This window comes from Lonchura striata, chromosome 10 (genome assembly GCF_046129695.1).
Source record: "Lonchura striata isolate bLonStr1 chromosome 10, bLonStr1.mat, whole genome shotgun sequence".
NCBI classification, from domain to species: domain Eukaryota; kingdom Metazoa; phylum Chordata; class Aves; order Passeriformes; family Estrildidae; genus Lonchura; species Lonchura striata.
Genome location: NC_134612.1, coordinates 22401317 through 22425997, shown reverse-complemented (window position 1 = coordinate 22425997; position 24681 = coordinate 22401317). Strand labels below are relative to the sequence as shown.

The 24681-nt window shown below is 41.2% G+C and overlaps 1 protein-coding gene across 1 annotated transcript in view; it reads left to right on the top strand.

The window, feature by feature from the left end:
• Nucleotides 1-21300, top strand: part of FNDC3B (fibronectin type III domain containing 3B) — a 188074-nt gene extending 166774 nt beyond the window's left edge. Inside the window, exons 24-26 of the mRNA XM_021548251.2 lie at nt 7086-7252; nt 9999-10126; nt 17735-21300. Of these exons, the coding sequence (XP_021403926.1) occupies nt 7086-7252; nt 9999-10126; nt 17735-18037 (598 nt within the window). The 3' untranslated portion in view covers nt 18038-21300. The remainder of the gene's footprint in view (nt 1-7085; nt 7253-9998; nt 10127-17734) is intronic.
• Nucleotides 21301-24681: the final 3381 nt, after the last annotated feature.

Sequence of the window (24681 nt, the reverse complement as noted above, 5' to 3'; positions counted from 1 at the left end):
GAGCATCACTGGCCTCTTCAGGTACACAGTAAACTGTGCACATGTGAGGGAGCAATTCAATAGGATATTTTAGCTGGAAGGGACCTGCAGTCATGCCTGGCCAGTTCAGTGCTGGTCAAGTTAGAGTGTTGTTAATGGCATTGTCCAAATGCCTCTGAATAGCTGACAGGCCTGGGACTGACCAGCCCTCTAGGAAGCCAAACTCTGGTGGGAAAATGACACAAAATAAATAACCTAGAATGATGTTTTGGGGTATTTTATGGTTTGAAAGAGTTGTAGGAAGGGGTTATGATGTCCCATCTGTTGGGAGAAGAGATAGTATTTGATTCAGGGAAAGAGATTATGGTTTAAAACATGGATAACTGAGAAGTGACCTCTGTCATATCCCTGGTCTTCCAGAGAGCATTGTTATTATATTCCCTGAGATATGTGAAATTACTGATAACAGCTTTATATTGAAATCCCTCAATTCAGTATTACAATTTTCCTTTCTTTGGTTTAAAATAGAAGTTACCTTTAAAATGCTGTTGAAACGTTTTCACAAGCAGAAATATAAAGATGAGCGAGTTCTTTTAAGAAAAGGAAATAATCAGTAAGTCCCATCCTGACCCAATAGCTTTAATGGCCTTTTGGTAAAGACAGCTCTGGCTTTATGTAATGATAGTCAGCCAGTGCTCTCCAGTGTGTCCTGGCCATTAAGGAGTGTTTTCAACTTTTCCTTGCTGTAATGAGGTGTAACAGACCAGTTGTTGGAGACCAAATGTTTCATTGATTGCAAGACCTGTGAAGCAAAATACTTGGAAATCTTCTGGCAGTGATTAGTGTAAGGGCTTGAAGAGGTGTGCACATCAGAGGTGTACCTGTGTTAGCTCCCATTAGCTCTTCGGGGTGTGACATTTAGGAAGATGAAATTAGCATCACTTGTCCTTTCAATTATGGGTAGCACTGAGTGGAAATGAAGAAAAATCTGTTTCTGGAAAGCTCAGTACATAGAAACGTTAGTTGAGAGTAAGTGACCTTTATGTAAGGAGGACTATGAAATTCCTTTCTTTTTTAAATAAACTATCAGTTGTGACTTCATTTTCTAATTGTGGTAATGTGAAGAAATTTATGTTAATCAAATTGCACTACTTTCCAGAATACTGTGGATTTTTTGTCTTCTGTGGAGCAAGCAAACCTAATTAATGTGTTTTGGTTTTTTTTCTGCTGTACTGGTAATTAATCTTTAGTTGTTCCCACAACTAATTGCACCTCTTAGTGTCTTAAAATGCTCACAATATCCAGTCTGAAAGGGAGAATTAGCAAGTAAATTAAGAGTGGGTCATTTATCAGCTGCTTGTGTTTATTTTAGATGACTGTATGTTGCAGCTGAGGTAAATTGTGTGATTTTTATGTGTGTAGAGAATCACAATCAATATAAACACATATAATTACATTTTAAGGGAGAGACATTGGTAAGGTTGACCAAGGAACATCCTAAACATATTCATTACAAATATAATGTGAGGATCATTGACAATTGTCCCATGCTTCTATTGTCTTCAGTTGGTGTGGTTGAATATATGAGTCTTAACCTGGGTGTTTGCTCTGCTGTAACTTGAAGGTAGAATAGAAACACAGAGGGATGAGCTGCTGAATGTGCTGCCCTTGCCTCATGACTTCTGCATAATCATCCCCTGGTTACTGCAAGTTTCAGGCAGGCTAATTAAAAAATTGTTTACACTCCTGATTTGATCAAGACAATTTACACCCATTTTAACAGCAATTACTGTTATGTGTCAGTCCTACTGGCTTGTGAAATTCTATTAAAATACAAAATCAAATAAGTTAACATATCTTTGTGAAAACCTGCAGGAAAAAATAATTCTCATATTGGGTAAAACAGTGATAAAAGGAAATTAAGCATGAGCACCAAGACAGATGGCATGCTACAGTTTCCACTGCAAGCCTGGCTAGATAGAAAGTTAATGTTCAGGAAAGTTTTCAAGCTAACCTGTGTTCATATTGCTGCATTGTGTAGGTGAGTATTGCTATTAATAATACTGATATTCATATTAGCAGCATTCTGACCAGATACCTTGGGCTTTGCAAATGAAAAAGAAGAGGGAGAACTGTTGCCAAGTGTGAGAAGCTTAACTTGCTAATGCATTTTATCTTTTTTCCTGGAAGCAGGAGTAAACTAACATTTGTAGTAGGTGTGAGCTAACTGTATGTGTGTTATTATTTGGAACAAAGTGAATCCTCAAAAAACACGTTAAACATGTGAGATGGGGTGTTTCAGCTGTGAGGAAGCTGGCAAGACACAGAGTAAGATGCTACTCCATCAGTATATTCAAAATATCCCTGTTTTGGTAAGAAATAAGATTTTCTCCTTTATCTGTGCACATCTGCAGGTACTCCAGACTTCATGGGTAACTGAATATTCCAGACAGCAGATCAAAAATAAGAGCAGCATCTAGACCCAAGGTTGTCAATGTAATAAACTATTTTCTGCACATCTGTAACAACCTTATAAGGGAATTAAAGCCTTGATTAGAGTAATGACTCTAATATTTGATCTCTAAAGTGTAATGGAGGCTCAGCTTAGTGCAGCAGGATCACATTGGCCAATTTTCCAGGATTTTTAGGGTCCAGCTTTGTTTTGCTGATGTTGGTGAAGCAGAGACTGAGCCTGGCTTCCTTCTCCAGCTCTGCCCAGATTCCTGGGGCTGTCCCAGCAGCAGCTTGGACACCCATGTGCTCAGTGAGCATCATTTGAAGGTCCCTAAACTCTGTTAAAACTCTGGGAAAATGACTCTAATGCTGCACAGGGAAGATAAAACACATGTAGGAGATGTAAGAATATTGGATTGTTGCTCTGAACTCTTCTCTTTCGGTTTTAAGTTCACTCTTATTTATATCTGGTGTTGGTTATTGACAAGATGTTGTTGCTGCCTCATCATTTACTTTTTCCTGACTGTGTAATTTCAAGAAGCCATTGGGTGCTGTCCCTGATTTCTCCCACATTTTCCATTCAAATGCTGTAAATTCCCATTTAAGCTGTGCTCAGTATTGTCCTCCCTGCCTGTTCCTTGTCCCCCAGATGTGGATACTCACAGGAATCTTCAGGCAGGCACTTGGCTGCTCTATCTTCCATTCCTGTTGAATGTGCCCAGATGCTCCTTGCAAAAAAAGCAATTTTTTTTGTTGTGGAGGAGCTGAAATACTTCAACTCTCAAGAATTCCAGACATCTGACGAGTGACCGTCTGTTGTAAATATATACAAACTCAAATTCAGCAGCAGATGAAAGATAATCTAGTAGAAACAGGCTAAAAATCAGAATGAATCAGAAATGAAAAAACCTGTCTGTTGACCTTACTCCTGCATCTCTGAATTAGATGGTTTTGAAGCTTTGCTTTCCTTGTTGCCACCTACAGTACAGGGAGCTGCTGGTGGAGAGAGAAAATCCCATAAATCAGTGAGTCTCTGATAATGTTCTTCAACCAAATTAGAGAAACAGTCTAAGAAAGTAGGTGGGGCAGTAAATGTGTAACTAATGTGATGTAGCATTAATAATATTCAAAGAGCTGTTGGTTTGTGAAATTCTTGTAGTTCAGTTTCTAATTAGGCAGTTGCCTTTGTGTGCTGGTGTGAAGCCTCTGGTCACCAGGTTGGACTGTGAGTTAATGATTTCTCTCCAGCCGAAATCCTGACATCTGACCACATATTTTGAGAGAAAATAACAGAATCATTCAAGGCTCACTCAGCCTTTGTGCCTCCCCCCAAGATTGCCATCTTACTTAGTACCATACAGTAGAATTTCTTGCAAATGAAATTCTTGCAAGAGCCAACAGGTTACCAAAATATAAACAAAACCCAAGAGTTTGAAAGGGAACCTACTGCTCAAAATGTGCTAGAAATTAATGAGCAGAGGTAGAGCAAGTACATTCATACTCTTCTGCTTGACTGGAAGTGACTGAAGTGGAGGAAACAAAATAGCTGTGACATGCAAAATACTTCCAAGAAAATCTTCACTGGGAATAGAAGGGTATTGATGAAAAACTAACAGCAGTGGTGTCTCCCTAACAATTGCTGTAGAACACAATGTTCTCTCTCCTCTGCTGTGTGCAGGTAAATGAATAATCTGTGGCTGATGTGAGAATGTTTGGGAAGGGAGAATTGGGATCACTCTGTGAGGTGAGGGAGAAGTCGCTTCTGGGGGAGAAGTAGTTTCTCCATCCCTGGAGAAAGTTGCTTTCTTTTTGGTATCTGCTGTTAATTTAGTGGAGAGGAGAGGCAACACTGCAGCATGGAAAATTAGAATAAATCAGGTTTAATTGTGGATGGTGCAAACTTAAAAAAAAAATACAGTTGTATTGAGAATGCCAGTAACCAGAGAGGCTGAATGTTTTCAGAGGCAGGGTGGCAGATGAGGTATGTAAGTTACTGTCTTTTGAATTCAACTGGGCAAACCTCTGAGATTTGAAAACATCCTGTTTTGAAGAAGATGAGAGGGAGATAGAGAATAGGGAAGGTTTCCATACACAGATTAAGTCAATATTTCAATGCATAAGATATTTAAGTCCTTGCAAACAAGCTCAGAGCTGACTCGTTCTTGAGGCAATGTATAGAATTAGGCCTGGATGAAGCACAGTGAGAGATAACAGACTTGCCAAGGAGGCAGAGGTACACAGACCTCATGTTCAAATGTTCTTTTTAAAATAGATTTAGATTTTAAAAATGAAATTGCAATAATAAGAACGTGTTGCCTCAGTTTAGATAGTTTTTAACGATCTTAATAGTGTATGCTGCCTCACAGTAGCAATGTGTAGTTACACTGACTCAACTCTAAATTCATTGTGGTCCTCCAGCAGAAAGCCCAGAAGAGTGAAAAAAGACTGCTTCATACCTATAGCCACCTATATCAATTAACTACAATATTTTTTAAGATAACAGAAATAATCCTGGAGGATTAAGATATGCCTACTTTACACATGAGGAAAATAGTACCTTAACAGAAAATCACAAGTATTTTGAAGTTAGCATTTATCTTCATTACATGCCTTACATCATGATCTATATCTTCATACACAATTACAAAGCATTAGTGTCACAATGAAGCCCTCTTTCTTCAGAGATGGTCAAATCTCAGAAGTTTTCAGTGTGCTTGCTGTGGTGCAAGTTTCTCTGTAACAGTTCTTGCTTTCATGACAGATGTTTTTAGAGACAGAGAAGCAGAAATGAGTGGAGATGGGAACTGGATGGGAGTATTGGTATTAACTGAACTGGGAGTATTAGTCCAGTTCCCAAATGACAGAAGGAACTCAAATGTTTTTCCAGCTCACTTCCTCAGTGTTAGGAAGTGTTAGTGACCTTTGTCATATCCAGAAGGTGAAAATGTCATTTGAGTCATTGGAATTGGCCATATGAATGACTATAAATGTGCCTTAGGCCCAACCTGGAGCGAGGCTTTGCTTGTCTGCTAGCTGGGAAGATAAATTTATCCTGCCTTGCTCACCTAACTCCACAAATGATTGCAAAGAGGTCATTAGTCTAAAGTAGGCATTGGATCTTTTTTGCTCTCTGTCGTTCTTGGATCAGGGTCAGAGACAAATCTCTACACTGAGTAGTACAGTGGTTTCTGAGCCAGCTGCCTGATTGAGCTGCAAGAAGGGCAGAGGGAGAGTGTCTTGTCTCTTGAGCCTCAATGCTGTCCTGAGTATGTGTTCTTTGCTCATCACGCAGTAGATCTCAAGGAATTTTATTCCGTGAGCACAGGTTTGTGTCAGTCTTTTGAAATATGCTGTGGCTGCTTACCTGAGCCTCAGAAATGTGGAATAGCAGGGAGACCTTAAACTGGGTAAGCATAAGGTTTGGAAAACAATTCTTTGGAAACTGGCTCTAAATTCTCCTCCTAAAAACTTGTGGGCACAGATCTTTAGTTTCCTATCAAAGTGTGGGTCTCACTAAAACTCGCTAGTAAGTCACATTAATCGTCAGAGTACATTTCTAGCAATTTGAATTACCTGACTATTTCCTTTTATTACAGATGATTCTTGATCTCTGTTTGTACTTACGTGGGTTGCAATCACAACGTAATACAAATTGATTTCTGTCCCTGAGAGCTAATGACAGACCCAGTTCCTTTGAAATGCTCAAATTGGTTGTACTCTGTATCTCATACAAAGGCAAAGGATAAAGCTAGCACCTAGATAGGGAGGTCAAAGGAAAATATCTCTTGGCTTCCTGGTGATTTAAAACCTTCTCAAATGGTTAAGATACTTGAATAAGGGTACTAAATAATAAAACAATAGTATGTGAGCCTACACAGCAAATTTTCTGTTCTCCAAGGCCAGGACTATTGCATGCAATGTTCCCTGGTGGAGGCTGAGTGGATGGATGCACAGTCTGGGTGCTTCCTCTTTATTTGCTTCCATCCCCACTGTGCTCAGCTCCTGGGGGTCAGCTTAGCTAGAAATTGCTGGCTGACATACAGCTGTTAGTGAAAAGCATTTATCTGAGCAGAGCAGTAGAAAGTAGAAGTCCGATTCTCTTTATCACCTATATAATTTTTTTTTAATGACTTTGATTTTGTTCATTGTTGGATAAGTTTGTGTGTGCTCTTGTTTAGTCTTGTCAGTGGAAGTATTTTGGAAGATGACACAGATGGCTGAAAGACACGGCCTTTGTGTCTTAATGTGCAAATGAAGTCCAAATCCATTAAAGGGTCAGCATACTAATTGTGTTTTCATCATGCATGTAAACCAGCAGCACACATGGTGCATTGGAGCAGGGCACAGGCTGAATCCATTTTGATTCCATGGTGGTAGGGAACCCAGTGACAGATGTTCTTCCTGTTAATTCATGCAATCATTTTGCAAGGTGGCAGTAGTTTCCAAAGGGACAATGAACTTCTGCTTTCCCTGACCTCCTCCTCATTGTCATTGTGTTATTAATGGGACATTTTTATACACGTGTTTAACAGCCCTGCAGGGCACGTGGTGCCAGTTTTCACAAGATGGATACTTGGAGCTGGTAAGTGTAATAACCAGAAATGTCAGTGCCACTCAAGTGTAACTAGATATTCTCATTTTTATTGTTTCAGGTTTATCCCAATTTATAGGGGACCAAGTCACACATACAAGATCCAGAGGCTGACAGAATCCACCTGTTACTCATTCAGAATACAGGCAGTCAATGATGCTGGGGAGGGACCTTTCTCAGAAATCTGTACTTTCTGCACAACTAAGTCACTCCCACCTGCAATCAAAGGTATGTGGTATGGTTTTTTACGTGTAAGTAATATGTAAATATTTATGTAATTGGTAAGTATGAGGGGAGGTTGTAAGGGTTACCATAAGTAGTACTAACACTTGTGAAGAACCAGTTTGTGCTGACTGTAGGTTTCTCTTGAGTTGTGAAGTTATTTAATGGTGGGAAGCTAAATTACCACCCAGAAAAAATCACACAAGCAACATAAAGGTTATGTCAGCCACTGTTGTAATTAAAAAAACTGTTCAAATGCTGCTGCTGTCAATAATGTTTACCAGGGGATTGCTCTGGATTACCACAGCATTTATACAAGGGATCTAACAGCTGTATTGTGTGTGTGTATGTACTTACCAACTTAAGCTTTAGTAAAGTTTAATTTTTTTTGTTGTGTATTTGATGTCCAATGTAGGTCTTCAGGGTTTATTTTTCCTTTAATATATAAAATTAATTATTATATTTCACATATAGAGCATTAGACTTAGAACTCAGTATGTGTTCCACTAGAAGAACTAAAGGCCTAATTAAATGAAGTTTTATAATGAAATGTCTTTTGCTGTGTGTAAATTTTGTCCTAAGTAATTATGCTCCCGAGGAAGAGGAGGAAGGAAGGAGCAGAAGTAAAACCCACACTGAAAGATGTTTCATTATAAAACTTCATGTAATTAGACCTTTTGCTCTAGGCTTAATTAGTCCTTCTTAGGCCTGTTACAAAGGCAGTGGGTTTGCTCTATGGGCTGTCAGATCAGCACCTTTTCTCCTGGGTGCTGAAGTCCTCCCTGTCAAGCCCTGTGATTTTTTGAGAGAAACAACAACTGACAATTTGTCAGAGAGGTTTTGTTTGTTTCTTGGTACTTCAGACCTGGCTTTGGTGATTTTGACACCTTCTGTAAACAAATATTTAGAGAGGGGAGAACACTGCTGGGAATGCCTTTCCCTGCTGGGTCAGCTGCTCGAGCCACCCCCAGGGAGAAGAACACTCTCCAGCAAAAAATACCTGTGTAATTGAGGGTAAGGATCCTCAGCCAGGGGTGAGGTATCCTGGTGCACACCTTTACTCAGGTGTGGGATGTGCTGCCCATCCTAGGGAAGGGAGCTCTCCTGGCATGACCCAGGGTGCTGCTGTAGTCACACTCGCATTTTGTTGCTTAAAAATCCATTTTATTCAGTTCACCTCACCTAGGTGTTTGTTTTGAACTCCCAGTCTGCCTGTTGAGTCCCTGATAAGTGTGACTCATCCCCTGGGCTGAGTATCAAGCTGAGTAAAAATGGTGCAAATACCAGGTCCTGTGTGGGCTGGGACCTTGGGTACCTGACAGAACACTGGCTGTGACAGAGAAAAGGGCATGACAAAACTCTGCCAGTGAGCAGAGGGGAGGTGATGCCATGGGGAGGACTGGTCTGATGCAAAATTATGGTGTTGATTCCCTTCTGTGCTCAGAGAAATACAAAAGAATTTACGTGATAAACTTAAATTGGCTTTTTTATCTATCAGAAGAAAGTGTGTGTTCTCCTGTAAGGTCTCCGAATTACTCTCTCAGTGATGCCGACCCTAGAATAGCTTTGTTGTTAATGGCAGTGTTTTCTAAAAATCTACATGTATTGAAGTGAGGGATGGAAGGAGAAGGAAAAAAAAATTGAGATTGTTGTCAGCTAAGATAAAGGCATCTATTATCAGTCTCTCAATACTAGCAGATGTGCAGAGAGAAGTAAATGGATATTGATTACATTTGGGCCTTCATGATTCAAGTGTTCCTCTTGGGAAGTAACAAATCAGTCTAAAATTTGTGTAATGTATGCACCAGCATTTGTTTCTTTGGTGGACCCTCCTGTTGTCTGTTTTTGTAGGGTTGGGGATCTGGATTGCCTTTAACAAGCTCATGTCCTTGCACGTGCATGTGCTAACCACCTGATACAAGTGTTCAGCTCTCTTGTTTCTCCCAGTTTTATTTTTTTTTTTTTGGTATTGTGTTTGCTGGCTCTGCCTGATGAAGAGGTTGGTGAACCCTTCATGCTGTTGCAGTTTTTTTCATGCCTTCCAGAGGCAGATGCTTTGTTGTACATAAAAATGTGTTGCCCCTGTGTGGGCTCTGCTGGACTGACCCGTGAGCTTGCTGTGGGTCAAGGCACAGCATCCCTGGGCTTTAGCTGGTGAGAGAGCCTCTGCCAAGGACAGCAGCCTCCTAACAGCTGACAGATTGAATTTCTCTGGAGTTCTAGTGAGAGCACTAGTCTTAAGTCTGACTACAAATAGCAGATCTGATCAAGTGGGTGTCAGACTCAGAGTTATATTCAAGTGCAAGTCTTAAAAATTATGCTTGTCCTTTTGCTTCCCAGGCTGGACTTCATAAGATTCTTTAGCTTTTCTTCTCACATTCCTTCTCCTGTTTTTCCTGAATGAAATATTTGGCATTATTCCTTTCTTTCAATGCCTTGTGGCACGGGGGGGATGCACAGGCATCTTCACTGGCACAGGTGTTTGCTCAGAACTTCACAGAATTGCTGCTTTTATGAATGCCTGTGTAATTTGTGCATTGGCTTCTGCTTTGAAAAGATCAGTGCACAGCACTGCAATTAAGTTTTGGAAGTTTTCTCTAAATCCACTCCTCCTTTGTAGCAGCTCAAAGAGCTGACAGGTAAGAGGTGCTCTAGCCTTTAAAAAATGTTCTGGTATATATTACAGTGCTCATAAAACAAGATTTCAGTGCAGTCTTTATATTAAACAGTAACACATTTCCTTTTATTGTAGCCCCTCGAGTAACACAGTTGGGAGGAAACTCCTGTGAAGTTACCTGGGAAATGGTCCCACCCATGAAGGGAGATCCTGTTGGTTATGTTCTGCAGGTACTGGTTGGAAGAGAATCTGAATACAAGCAGGTAGGAAATGGTCTGGATTTAATATTGTTAAATTGATGGCATAATGGAAATGGTTTTGAAAATCCACTGTGCTGCTTCTTTCTGCTGTATTGAATTACACCCTATGGTGATGTGTCAGGTGCACTTTGGTAAAGGCTGAGTCAAAATTAAGGGCTGTAATGGGCTGTTTTTTCCCCTAAGGGAGTATATAGAACATCATTATTTTATTGGAGTGATTTGTGTTCTTTCTGTGGCTAATCACTATTTTTAATTGTACTAACCTTTAAAAAGTTACAGTTCTATCCACCCATGCTTGCTTCTGAGCTGGCTGCTCTAACCATTATCTGGAGGTGAGGTGAAGTCACAAGGTGAATCTTTCTAAGCCAGTTCCAAGACTGTCCATCAAGGTTTTCAGTCAAGTATACCTTAAGTGGTTTGTTCACCTGTCTCGTTCCTGTCTGAGGTTTTGATGCACGTGTATCCTGTGTATCCTTTCTCTCACTGTGGAAATAAAGACAGTGAAGTACAGCTGATCCTGCTTTCCTTTGTCTGGATTAGACATCACAAGTGGATACTTCCCCAGAGCCCCTGAAACAGAACAGCTCATTCACAGTTGGGTCTTTTATTTCATCTATCACACCTCTGGCTGTGTGATTTGCAGTGCACTTCATCTGTGTGCTCTCTTTTTCCTGTGCTTCCTTTCGTTGTCATGCAGATTCCAAATAAATCCAAATTAGGGAAATGAGATATGCTATGGTAATTAAACTCTTATGCTGCACTAATTAAACTCTTAAAAATATGTGTAAGTTAGTGCTTTCTTTGCAACTGCGTCTTTGTTCCTCTTCAGGCTGTTTTTGAGCACTGCTGTGAACTAATGAATTATCAAAAATAACACCAAAAATGGAGGACAACTCATGGGGGTGATACAGATGCAGAAACCTAACGATTTTTTTTGTCAGGAAACATTTCTGGTGCTGGTGTAGGTAATGAAACCCGTGTGCACTTTGCTGGCCTCATAATGTTAGTGACAAGTGGATAAGTGGAGCCATTTTGCTGTTGCCTGATGTACAGAGTAGCTTTGGTGTGTCACCTCCAGGTAGAGCTTCAGTGAATGGAGTCCCAGAGTTTAAAATGTTCCGGAGTCCTTGGGGAGAACTGGGCACAGCTTCATGTTCCTGGCACATAAGTGATGGCTTCATCTGCACAGTCCAGGACTTGTGGTGTGAACAAAACAGCAGTGAAGGAAGTAAAAAGGAAGTAAAAAATACTTTCAGGGTCTTCTTATGTTGAAGGTTTTCATTTCTCATGAGGCACAAGCCTGATGAGGGTTCTTGTGGGAGTTGTAACTCCCTGGAGAAGATTCCTGGCTGAGATACTCCAAGTGACACTGGGACTTGTGTAGCTGTGCTGGCTGATAACCAGCCATGGGAAAGAGGGAGACTTCCACTGTTTCACCTTTGCCCATCAAGGTGTTTTTTCTCCATCAGGACTGTGGGTGGTCTCTCAGCACTGGGGCACGTCCCTGTCCATGAGCTGCAGTGGCTGTGTGCTCTGAGCTCCTGTAATGTGCACAGAAGATAAAATACAGAAACACCTTTCAGTGATTTTTCTGGCTAATGCATTTCACCTCTGCTTTGTCATGCCTGTGATCACCTGTTACTATTTAACTGCCAAGTACTGCCACCAATATGTTCATTAATGTTAGTGATGTCTTAATTACCTTTGAAGTGCAGGTCCTAAACTTATTTTTAAACATATTTTGTTCCCTGCAAGTGACAAATATATTTTACATATATATCTAAAGGGGTATATAATAGTAGAAATATTTTGCAAATTGTTTTGAAGGGTGGCACCAGTGAAATCTACTCTAGATTTTCAGGCTGTTCATGGAATGCAACATCAGCCACTGATAATGCTCTTGGGTAAAGCTGTCACACCTGAGCTGCCTCCCTCCCCTGCACCCCAGTGTTTGTAGCCCTCCACAACCCAAAATCTGCTGATTTTTTACTATTTGATCTAGCAAAAGTGATATGAAAGTACTCAAAAGCTTTTTTTTTCCAGATTGGGACTATAGCCATCCCTGCCCTCCTCTGGGAGAATATTTTGTAAATATTTCTCTGCTGAGAATTGTCTGAAGGACTGGAATTGCTGGAGCTAAACAGATGACATTTTAGCTCCCTGGAGAGTGTATTTTAAAAAATGCTAACTACTCCTTTCCTTGTTCCTCACACAGTATGTTCCTTTTTGTGTATTTGTGTGCTTATCTTTACAGATAATTTTTAAAAATCAATGGGAAAATTCTTTTTAGGAAATCAAATCTTCCTTGTTTATGAATCAGGATGTAAGCCACAGGAGATTCCAGGAATCAGTGGCCTGGATTTGTTTTTCTATTTCTTGCACTTCTATCCAGTATAGCTCACTCAGTCAGACTTTATCTCCAAAGTGTATTAAATTGTCTCTGTGTTTGCATAGCTTTAATCTGGATTTAGGGGAGTGGGCTGGGCTGTGCAGCACCCACAGGAGCTGCAGATTGGGATAACAGCTGGAATGCCCAGCAGCCTAAGGTTTGGTTTCCCAGTTGAGCAGCTCTGGGGATGAAATCACCCAGAAGCCAAATCCTTTTAAGAGCTGACCATGGAGAATGAGAGCTGAACTTTTTAAGGCTTCTTTATCCTTAAATTGTTTGCAACTGAAGCAAAATGTTCTACCTTTGAAATTTCCAAGAATTTGGAGGCAGCAGTATTTCATCAGCTTCTGCCACTTATCTTCTGAGAAAAAAAACCTGTCTCCAAATGCTTTCCAGAATAAGAAAAAATATGGGTAGGATACACTGGGTGTGTGAAAATCCCCTTAGCAGTTCTCAGGTCTGCACTGAGAGGTCGGTGCTTGGGAGAGCCCAGTTGTCCTCACCAAGCTCGCATTTTAATTATTAGGGTTTTTTTTAATTTGGATTATATTGTGTAGACACACACAGAATATCTGAAACACTTTAGTGAACTGATAATTTCTGTAAAGTTTAGTCAGCCAAAACTTTTGTTTCCTTCTCTATTTTCAGTAAGTCAAAGGCACTTGTGCTGATTGTGTGCCAGAATATGACTGAATAACAAAGTACCTGTTGGCATTAATGCCACTTGCTTTGGGTATTTCCTCTGCCTCCTGGTGTCAGTTTTATGTCATGAGATGGAGGAAATAATTTCCTTTGGTTGGTGTTTTTCAGTGCAGACAACCTCAAGGCAGGTTCTCTGCGGCGCTGTTGGTTCTCTGGTCAGGAGACACACAACTCTGAGGGGATTTTGAGTATCTCAGCAGTGGAGTGAGTGAAGCTGATGTTGGGTTTGGATGAAATTATAATCCAGTTTCTTAAAAAGAAATCTGTCAGGTGACTTAGAAGGAATTAAACTTTTGAAGTGGGTACGTTTTCAACATAAATTGAAACCCATCCCTGGCAGTGCCCAAGGCCAGGTTGAACAGACCAGGCTTGGAGCAGCCTGGTCTGGTGGAAGATGTCCCTGCCCATGGCAGGAGATTGGAACTGGGTGATCTTTAAGGTCCTTTACAACCCAAACCATTCTATGATTCTGTCTTTTTATCAGCATACAAAATAGGCTTTTATTAGCTATTAAAGACATTGGCCATTGCATCAGGGTGCAACAACCAGGTGAGGTTACCTTGTATTTTTTGGTGTGTTTCTTTAGGGCAATTATGGCTGTCATTGTTATTGTTTGCAAAGGAGGGAGATGGGGTTGGAATTATTTAATGAGATCCGTGAAATTGAGAAATCCTTGCCTGCAGGAATTCTCTTGTCTCTCTAGCTCGATCAGTAGGATCAAATACCATAAGAGTCTTCAGCAGCAGTTTATTACTTGTGATGATATTTCCATTGAGGGAGCCAGGCAAAAAGCTTATCACATTTTTATTGTATTCTGAAGTGTCCAAACCAAAACGCTGTTTTTAGGAACTGAAAGTGATAAATTGGATAGGCACTTCACTTGCTGGCATCCAAAGCATAATGTACTACATATAAAATAATATTTCTGCTTCGTAGAGTTATATTTTATTTCATATTTGTTTGGCAGATTTAAAGACCTTATTCACAGTTGTCAAGGTTTTTTTCTGTCGTATATGTGAAGTCCACTCGCAGAGTGTAGCAGTGTTCACAAATAAATGTGTTTGTGCTGGGGGCATCCTGCCAGAGCTCTGAGGTGCTGCTGCAGCCCCTGGCAGAGGGTACAGAGGCTGCTCTCAGGACTGGGAGACAATTTAATAATTATTGACCTGTTACTGATAGGTAGGTCCACTGAGGTAAATACTCACCAAACCACTGAAAGCAGGACAATTCTCATAACCATCTTAGTGCTGCTGCAGGAAATGTTTTGTCTTTATCATTGGTGAATATTAATTCACATAATCTGTCCACTTTGAACGATTTTTCAAACTTCCCTTACAAATACACTCTTCTTGGCTTCTGGCCTTTGTATGAGAAGTGATGTTGAATAGCTGGCTTGAGTGAACTTGGCCACTGTACTAGTTAGACTGTAATGAAGATATAGGTCTTTGATTTAGCCAAGCCTGGCCTCCAGTTACGCTGCTATTCACCACCCTGACAGAACAAAACAAGTAAAAAACCCAGGATTTTTTTGTTTTACTGGACAGGATATTTTCAGTGCAAAGACAGGTTGTATGTATGGAATTGCTAGTATCTCTTAAATGTAATTTATAAAGTTTAGATTGTAATTTTTTTTAATTAAATCTCATTATTTGGATTTTATTGGGTTTTTTATTTTGATTCAGAAGTTATTGTATTGGTTGCAAAGGTTTATTTGTGGCAAAGGCACATAGAGCTTTTCTGGCTATATGTTTTGAAATTAAATTATTAATTTCAGCAGCACCAGAAAGCAAATCTTGCTGACAGATTTTTTTGTCAGAACTTTGAGTTGCCCTGACTCAGAATCTAAAGAAATGGGAGTTTGGTGGAAGAATCCTGCCTGTCCTATGGGACAACAGAGTTGCCCACAGCAGGTGGGTGTTAGAAATGGAACTGCCATTGGAGAAGAGTGGCAGAGGTGTTCTTGGGATGGGGGCTGCTGTGCAAACAGATATTTCAACCCTCACATCACTTCTGTGGGCTGCTACAGCACTTTCAGTTTTGTTTTCCCTGCAATTAGTGTAACCCAGTGACTCACTCCTCATTGGCTTTGGGAAGACAAACAAAGACAAAAAGCAGCTGTGCATGGCTGTGGCCAGTCACAGGGGTTTATGGGATGAATTTGTTGTATTCCTATCACTTGACCTGGAGGGAACTTCCTGCAAGTTCTGAGCAATACTTGAGCAAGGAAACGTTTATTCAAATGTTGTTTCTTGATCTGTGCCTGAGGTGCAAGAAACATGGGCCAGTTAGAGCACTTAGTCTGGAAACCCAGACTCGCCATCATTCAAACTGCATTTGGAAAAGCTGAAAAGGCAAGGAGAAGACAAATGAAGGAAGAACCTTAATCTTTTTGTCACAGACCTTCTCAAAAAATCAGCAACTTACTGTTTAACCGAGGAATGAGTCTCAGGGACAAGCAGGGCAGGAAAGCTGGGAAGCTGAGTCTTTCAGTGGTCTTTAGTTGAGCATGTTTCTTCTCTTTCCTCCTCATTTCTTACTCCAGAGTAACACACAGGAAATCCTCTATGGGCTTGGGACCAGTTTCCCACTTGTTCCCTTTTCTAAGATGAGTTCTTGCCTCTGGGAGGGCAGAGATGCTCTCAGGCTTCTGCTCCCACAGCCAAGAGACAGGAAATGGTAAATGAGCAGAGGAAGAAGTATCTGAACTTCAGGATGTTTTTTTCCCAGCAGACATAACTTTTTTTTATTTCATAAAATACCAGGCTCAACAACTCTCCGTTATATAAATTATTTGTTTTCAGAGTTTGTGAATATTTCCAGTGGTTTTTTTTTCCATTTGAGCCACAAAATTGTCTCAGATCCTCAGTTTTTTCGCTCGTTTCTGATACTGTGACTTGTGTTCTGCGTCATGTGGTACCTACATTTGATTAATATAAATAGGTGATGGGGTTGGATTAGTAAACAACCAAATATAATGCGATCAAGAGGAAATTTTTCACACCTTAATAATACTTTATTATTTCCACAGTTCTCAAGGTGCAATTTCTGGCAAGATTGCTGTTTCTTGAGAAAAGTATGAGGGGGAAATACATTAAAATTACATTTGTAAGCAATTTTACCACTACACATTGAATGACTTTCAATAACCTCGTTTGCAGGTTTTCTTCCTTTTGGGGCCAGACAGGGCGATTATGTCCTAGACATGTTTTAGGTGTACAGTCACACTTTCAGAGTGCAGAAGTGCGTTTGTAGCCTTTATCACGCCCACAGATTAGTGTGTGCTGTCATTGCTGCACTGAGTGATGTGTTTGTTGTCTGTCCCTGTGTGCACTGTGTCGAGACTTGTTGAGAATTCCTCCACTTGCCTCTGTTTTTCCAAAATCTGCGTGGACCCAGTGAGTTCCTTCCTTTGAGAAGCATTTCCTTAGAGACTTGACTTGATGCCTGGAGTGACTGCCTAGAACAGAGGCTGGACAGAGTAGAGAATAAAGCAGGTATTTGTTAAAGGCCTTCAGCATATACACCTTGGGTAATGCAAAAACCCTGCAGAGGCTACACCCAAGATGGACAACGGTCACGAGTTTCTCAGACAGATGTAAGTTTGGGCTATTTGCATATCAGGGGCTAATTGTCACAATTATACCTTCAGGTAATGAAGTCACCTTCCCTCAGTTGATTCCCCCAAAATTCATTTTTGTTCATACTTTTTGGGGGCTGAGGCTGCGAGGGTGACCTTGGTTCTTAGGCTTGAGGGTGACCTTGGTTCTCAGGCTCGAGGGTGACCTTGGTTCTCAGGCTCGAGGGTGACCTTGGTTCTCAGGTTTGAGGGTGACCTTGGTTCTCAGGTTTGAGGGTGACCTTGGTTCTTAGGCTGGAGGGTGACCTTGGTTCTCAGGCTCGAGGGTGACCTTGGTTCTCAGGCTTGAGGGTGACCTTGGTTCGCAGGTTTGAGGGTGACCTTGGTTCTTAGGCTGGAGGGTGACCTTGGTTCTTAGGCTCGAGGGTGACCTTGGTTCTTAGGCTTGAGGGTGACCTTGGTTCTCAGGCTCGAGGGTGACCTTGGTTCTCAGGCTTGAGGGTGACCTTGGTTCTTAGGCTTGAGGGTGACCTTGGTTCGCAGGTTTGAGGGTGACCTTGGTTCTCAGGCTCAAGGGTGACCTTGGTTCTCAGGCTCAAGGGTAACCTTGGTTCTCAGGCTCGAGGGTGACCTTGGTTCTCAGGCTCAAGGGTGACCTTGGTTCTCAGGCTTGAGGGTGACCTTGGTTCTCAGGCTCAAGGGTGACCTTGGTTCTTAGGCTTGGAAGGATTGTTTTGTCTGCCTGTTTTCTGTCTGTTTTGTCTCTCTGTGGAGAGAGCTTACTAAAACTCTGTTGCTCACTGATGCAGGAATCATATTCACTAGTACAGGATCTGTAAAACTTTAAACATAAACCTCAGGGCAGAGCCTGACCTTGCGCGGCGCAGCCGCCGCGGAAGCGGGACGAGCTTTGTCTGACCGCGCTGCCTGCTTTGTTTTTAAGGTCTACAAGGGAGAAGAAACCACATTCCACATCTCAGGCCTTCAGCTGAACACGGACTATCGGTTCCGCGTCTGCGCCTGCCGCCGGTGCCTGGAGCCCTGGCAGGAGCTGAGCGGCCCCTTCAGCCCCTCGGCGGCCTTCGCGCTGCAGCGCGGCGCCCTGGCGCTGCCGGCCGAGCCGGGCGCCGCCAGCGCCAAGGCCGCGCTGCCCACGGACGAGCAGTTCGCCGCCCTCATCGTGCTGGGCTTCGCCAGCCTCTCCATCCTCTTCGCCTGTATATTACAGTACTTCTTCATGAAGTAGACAATTCAACCGGAGTTTAAAGTACAGGTTTAACTAATGCTACGCATTATAATCCACACATTTATTCAGATATTCCTCCTTTTCCTGGTTTTTTTCCTCCTTTTTTTTGTTTTTGTTTTTGGTTGTTGTTGTTGCTGTTTCGAAACCCTTCATTCTACCGTGCGTTTTTATATACTGCTCTTGTTTTTACAGTTAAAGATAAATCAGTGTTTTGATGCACCTTTTTGAAATTCAGAACTAGGAAGTGGTCAAACTGGAGAAACAAGCAAACCAGATACCAAAAGCAAGATTTTTTTTTTTTTCCTTCACGATTTCAAAATTGTCAACGATTTGCCTTTTCAAGGTTGGTTTTGGCTTTTTTCACTGAAGTTCATGCAGTCTCTTATTTTATCTTACTATTTAGGAAATTTTAATAATGAGTCATGTTTTTGTCTCTTCTTTTTCCTACTAAACATTAGTCACAAGTATGTATAGTGGTAAGACTAGAATACAGTGTTAGTCAAGTACCAGTTTTTCCTTGAACAGTATTAGCAATTTTGCCTATGAATTATTCACTACATTTGCCCCAATTTTTCAAGATAAAACCTAAGTTTTTGTTTTAACTGTTCAGTGCATTTAAATTGGAACAACATCCTGCAGTTGAAAGACTTTCTTAGTTGCCTGTTATTTTTACAGTTGCAAACACTATAAACTGCCTGTATAAGAAATCAAATAACCAAACTACGTATAAATTATGAAGCATTATAGATTTTTTTTTTTTACCATGTTGATTCCTAGCAGTAATTTTAAGTAAGAGGGCATTGTGCAATAGTTAGTTATTCCCATGTTCAGCTATTTAAAAGCTGCTTTAACTTGTCTGTTTGTCACTGTATATAAGTATTCCTAATCTAATACTAGATATTATTCTATTACATTCAGCCTGATTTATATGATTCGAGCTGGTGACAGCTTACTGCCTCTACTGAATTAGGTGAGATTTACACTCAATGGAAGCAAACTTTATTGTCAGTAGATCTTTTTTTTTATTATTAATATTATTGTTATTTTTGGAGGGGTATCTATTTTATGGAACTTTCTTGGAGGTATCAGAAATCACATCTGTTTGTTTTAAATACCTTAGAAGGGTGTCTATGCTGTTCTTACCATGGGGCTGATTGAAATAACTTGGTACCTGGCAGAAGTGAGATGAGAGTCCTGCAGAGGAATGGTCCCTGCTCTGGTGGCAGTGTCCCCCTCCTGCCTGCCCCTTCCCAGACACGTTTTAATCCATCGAGACACTAGATTTTTAACTCTTGAGTCATGGGATTATTTATATTAAGTCAACATTTTGCAAGTACCTCAGGGACATAAATGAGCTGGAGGTGCAAATAGATTCCAAAAGGGTGCAACAGACACAGTGTATTTCCCTGCCTCTTGTTTTTGTATATTTTTGCTACTTGATTTTGCTTTTGTCCTAGCTTTTTTGTGCTCTGTCTCCATCGTCTAAGATTCAGTGTCCTGTACTAGCATAATATTCCCTTAACCAAAGTAATGGGGAAAAAAACAACATTATTTTTGTTTTTAGGTTTATTTATACTATATACTGCATACAGTACTTTAAATACCAATTACAGTGCAATCTTTTTATTTATTGTAAAAAAATAAAAAATAAAAAGTGTACTTATGTACTAATCTAAACCCCCCTCTCCACCCTCCCTATAGCATGTTACATTTTGTCTGTTTTATACTGTTGTACTTTAGGTCAACTTTTTACCTGGCAGCATTCCTAGTATTATTAATCTTCTTGCATTTTCTTGTGTTTTTGAAGATGGGAGCATCTAGTACATTAAATGCCAAAAAAAACCCCATTATCAGTGATTCAAACGTTTACATGTATCCAAAAACAAAATCATCTCTGGAAAGAAAGTGCTAAGATCAATGAATTATTCTGTGTGCCTCTCTAGATGTAGCAAATATTAGAAATGTTCTGTATTTTGTTATTGACTATAATTAGTTTGATTTAGCCTTGCAAACTAATGGCATTGAGCTAAATATATATTTTTTTTTGTTTTTTGCCAAAGTCATGGCTTGTCAAATTTATTTACATCTTATTTAAATTTATTTGTGATATGAAATTCTGTGACCTTGCATCTGTATTTTGTGAGCAAAAAGTATACAGCTGTTTTCATTGGAGGGGAGAAGAGTGTATTTTTTAAAACAATGAAAAGACCGCTAGTTTGGAAAAACCCAGAAATTTGAATAGATTGCCTTTTTTTATTTTTGGTATATTGTTTGAGCAGTGCTGCTATGAAATCCGAGCTTGACACCTTTGTTTTTTTAAAGAAAAGAAAACAAAACTGCTTTAATAAAGAAAGGAAAAAACCCAATGTGCTCTAGATTAGCGATTTTGAAAGTTTGAAATACGAGTGCTACTAAAAGCAGTGAGCAGACGTGGAGGGGAGAGCAGCCAGTCCCACTCAGAGCATCTCTGTCACTGCTGATCCTTGTACCCACACCAACCAGAGCCCCCAGTCCACGCCTGAGCTTTTGGGAGATCCTGCTGGAGCAGCTGGGACAGGCCCCGTGGATTTGGCCTTTTCAGCCTGTGCCTCCTGCCACGGGGATCTGATTGTCACCTGTGTGTCGGTGACAAAGATGACTGGTGTCACACCCTTCTCTTCTGAGGGATGTTGTCCCTGACCCACCACTGCTGATGCCTTGGCCCTTCCCAAACCTCCTCGTGCCCCTGGTCCAGCAGTGGCAGGTGTTGGATCCGAGCCCAGGGCGCTCTGCTCTCACAGAAATCACCACCACCACCAACAAAGGTAGAATGAAACACTACGTATTTAATACCCTTGAGGAAGGAGAGAGATGTTTTTATATTGTTCTGCCTTTTTCTTTATGAACTTGAAGTGTTTTCTAATCCTGTTTGTTGGCTCCAGTAGCTCAGTATTCAGTGTCACAATTGAGAAGTGCCCTAATTGAATGTGTATGAACCTTATCCTTGCACAGTTCTTTAAATTGAAAAAGAAAAAATAAAATGTTTTTACCTCACTATGGGAACATACATTCCAAGCTTTTCAACTTTAAAAAAAAAAATAATCAGCAGTTTTCTTGTATTGTAAATTTTAGACTATTTCATATGCATTATATTAAAACTGCCATATCAATTTTAATGTATAGATTTTGCAAATACTACACTATGTATGTAAGACTTAACTGTATCTGTAGTGTATATGTAATATATTTATGCCCAATAAATGTTTTAATTCTTTCTGTTTTAATTCTTCATTTTAATTGAACACAGCCCTTTGGGTTGACGTGGCCCCTTCTGGCAGGTTAGTGCTGTTGTGCATCCTGGAGCAAGGGTGGGAACCCTGAATTTACCTCAGGATGTTTCTGGTCTGTAACTGGAGTGGTTTTTGTGGTTTTGTGAAGAGTAAGGTTATAGTGATAATCTGAAAGTTAGGTGTTATAATCACTTCTTTTAAATAGCTTGTATGATTTATATTTATAGAAACATACCCAGGTTTGTTCTCTCTCAGTAATTAAACACTTGAAATACTAGAGCTTTTAACTTACTAATTATGCACAACAAATTCAATTCCTCATCATGATGAAATAATCTACTGTGTATACATGCTTCTTTTCAAACACATTCATGTTAATTTTTTAATGCTTTTCTTCAAGTCACTGCATAAATACAACAGTTGATTTCTTTGCTTTTTTAATTACTTCAGTTTACAACAGGAGTGGGGTTTTCCTAGGGGAATACAGTACCTTTTTTCATTTGGTTGCTCAGCTTTTTTTTTATTTTTTATTAGTGCTTGCCAAGACAAGCTCTTTAACAAAATCTTTTACATATGTCTATAAAATAATAATCAGCACTTTGCCATCTGAGGAGATCTTTTATTTTCAGTGGTCCCTGGTTAATTGCCAGGGGTGTCTACAGAGATGCTGGAGGACGGTGAGAGCGCGTGGGAGAGAAGCAGGATTTAAACATTTGCTGTTGGAGTTCTGAATGTTACCTTGTGCTGTTATCACCCACAGGTTTTAGCAGAGGTGCTGGGTGCCTTTCCCACACCCAGGCTGTGCAGAGCTGGGTAAGTAGCACCAAATTTACCATGGGTTTTGTTTTGTGAGGAAGTGCAGAGCAGGTTCTAACCGGGCTTGGCTGATGCTGTATTTACTAGCAGCTCTTTGCCTGCTGGCGAGAGAAGTATCAACTTTGGAAAGTTCTGGAAGAGAGCAGAGGCTCGTGTTTGGGGTATTTTTGTGGTGGGGTGGTGCAGCAGTGGGCTGGGGCACGTGCCACCGTGTCAGCAGTGCCAGGTGTGCCCCAGCAGCGCGTGGTCCCCAGGCTGGTGCTGCCGTTTCTATGGCAGCAGAGATTCTCTCCTCTCAGTAATCACAGAGCTGCTCAAAAGCCAACGCCTGGAATTTGTTTTGCTCCTCACTTCAGTCGCTCCTGCCAGCTTGGAGCATGTTTGGTGTGGTGCAGGAGAGCTGAGCCCCGTTGGGGTCTCTCTGAGGAGCCAGGGGGTCAAAGCCACGTGTGGCACGAGCCGAGCCACGCGCTCCCTGGAGGAGTTGGGAGCACACAGGATCTGCAGTGACATCAGTCCCTGCTGTTCACCTCCTGTGGAGCTTTTCCACAGGCTCACCTGTGTCTCTGAGTTTGAGGAGATGCTCAAATCCAGTGTGCTATAAAAAAAAAAAGCTGAAGGGGGGTGTGGGGGAGTCGTAGTGCCAGTGCTGTGCCAGAGGATCAAGGCTCTCCTGCCTGACCATCCCACCCTGAAGCATAGCTGAGATATTTAAAATCCCCCTGAAAATTAAATATTTGGGCTGGAAGCAGATGATCATGAAAGCCCCTTCCAACCCAAACCATTCTATGATTCCATTCTATCAATTTATGGCCTGTGGACATAGAGTGATTCTTCTCCAGCATTAATGACAGCTACATCAACAGGATGGTTCTGCTAGACCTGTCTTGCAGCCAAAGGTGTCAGAGGCAAGAAGAAATTTATGTGGTAATATGAAGTATAAATAATATTTCCTCTGCAAATGCTTTTCTAGAATTATTTCAGAGTTCATGATGAATTGTCATTTATTGAAGTGGTGTAGAATTATATCCTGTCCTTAACCTGGCCTGGAGTAAAGATGCAAATGTTATCTTTCTTTTTCTCAGAGTGAGAACCACAAGTAAGTAGAGATGAATATGGACATTTTGTTTCACTGTTTTTATGGCTGAGCAGAAAAGCCAGCTGAGATCCCCTGAAAAGGCTATTTTAAAGGTACTACATTCTGAACAATTACATCTGCTTTTGCCTTCAAAATTGTTCTTACAATGCCCAGTTTCTTAGCTCAGTGAAATAAAAAAAAGCTTCACAAGATGCTTTCAAACACAGTGGATTAGCCTGGGATCTGCTGTTATATAAGTGAATGTGCTGTTATTAGTTTGAGTAGTTACATTTGCTGCAATAATTGGTGGCATAGATGGTCTTGCATGCAATCAAAGCTATTTTTAGGTCTCCTGACATGGTTAATAAATAACTGCTTGGGTCAGTGTGCTCAGTGGATGTCATTTCTTAGTGATTTTATTAGCTCATCTCTCTCACTTTCTGACATACGAATGCTATTACTCTCTACAAATAAAATAGAGCAAACAGTAGGGATGCAGAAGTCTTGTGAGGATTAACTTGTGAATAGAGTTGAAAAATTCACCCTAATCCAATGCAAATATTGTCTTTTTAAATTTCTAGCTCAAATGCTCTTTCTTTCCATAACAAGTTTGTGAGCTGGTGGTGGTGTCCTGGGCTGAGAGGCTGTGCAGCACTGGTGATGTTGGTGTTCCCTGGCTGCACTCAGGCAGGATGCACTTATTCCTTGCCCAGCCATGGCTGCAGCTCATCAGGGTTTGCTGAGAAAATCAGGTCTTTGCCCCCAGCAGAGCCAAATATCCCCTGGGATGCTGCTGTGTGGAGTTTGTATTGTTGGATGGAGCTCTGGGTTAGTGTTCTCTATGGCTTGTTCCTGTGCTCTCTATGGCTCTGTCCTGTGTCCTGCTTAAAGTGTCAGGTGATTGACTTCAGTGTTCTGGAACCAAAAGCATCCCAGCTGTTCAAACCTCTGGTTTTTCTCTGAGTGAGCCTCATCTGGGCAGGGATGGTGCAAGCCCCGTTCCTTGGCTCACATCAGCCTGTCTCACAGGGAGGATGCACATCTGGACACAGCCTGGGGCAGTGGCACTGCTCTGGCTGCGTGGCTGAGTCCAGATTCCAGTGTGGGAAATCAGGCACGAGCCTGCAGAAAAGACTGAAAGGAAGCAGGTAAATACAGACCTCTCAAGGGTTTTGACACCACAGCTGGTCTGAGGTGACTTCCCTGTGAGGGTGGCGTGGCCCTGGCACAGGTTGCCCAGGGAAGTTGTGGCTGCCCCATCCCTGGTAGTGCTCATGGCCAGGTTGGGTTGGGTTCTGAGCAGCCTGGGATAGTGGAAGATGTCCCTGCCCATGTCAGGGTGTTGGGACTAGATGGTCTTTAAGGTTTCTTCCAACCCAAACCATTCCATGATTTCACATACCAGCATTAGACCAGAGATCCTCAGGCATCTGAGGGACGAGCCCCACACCAGCACTCCTCTCCCAGAGCCAGGGTACCTG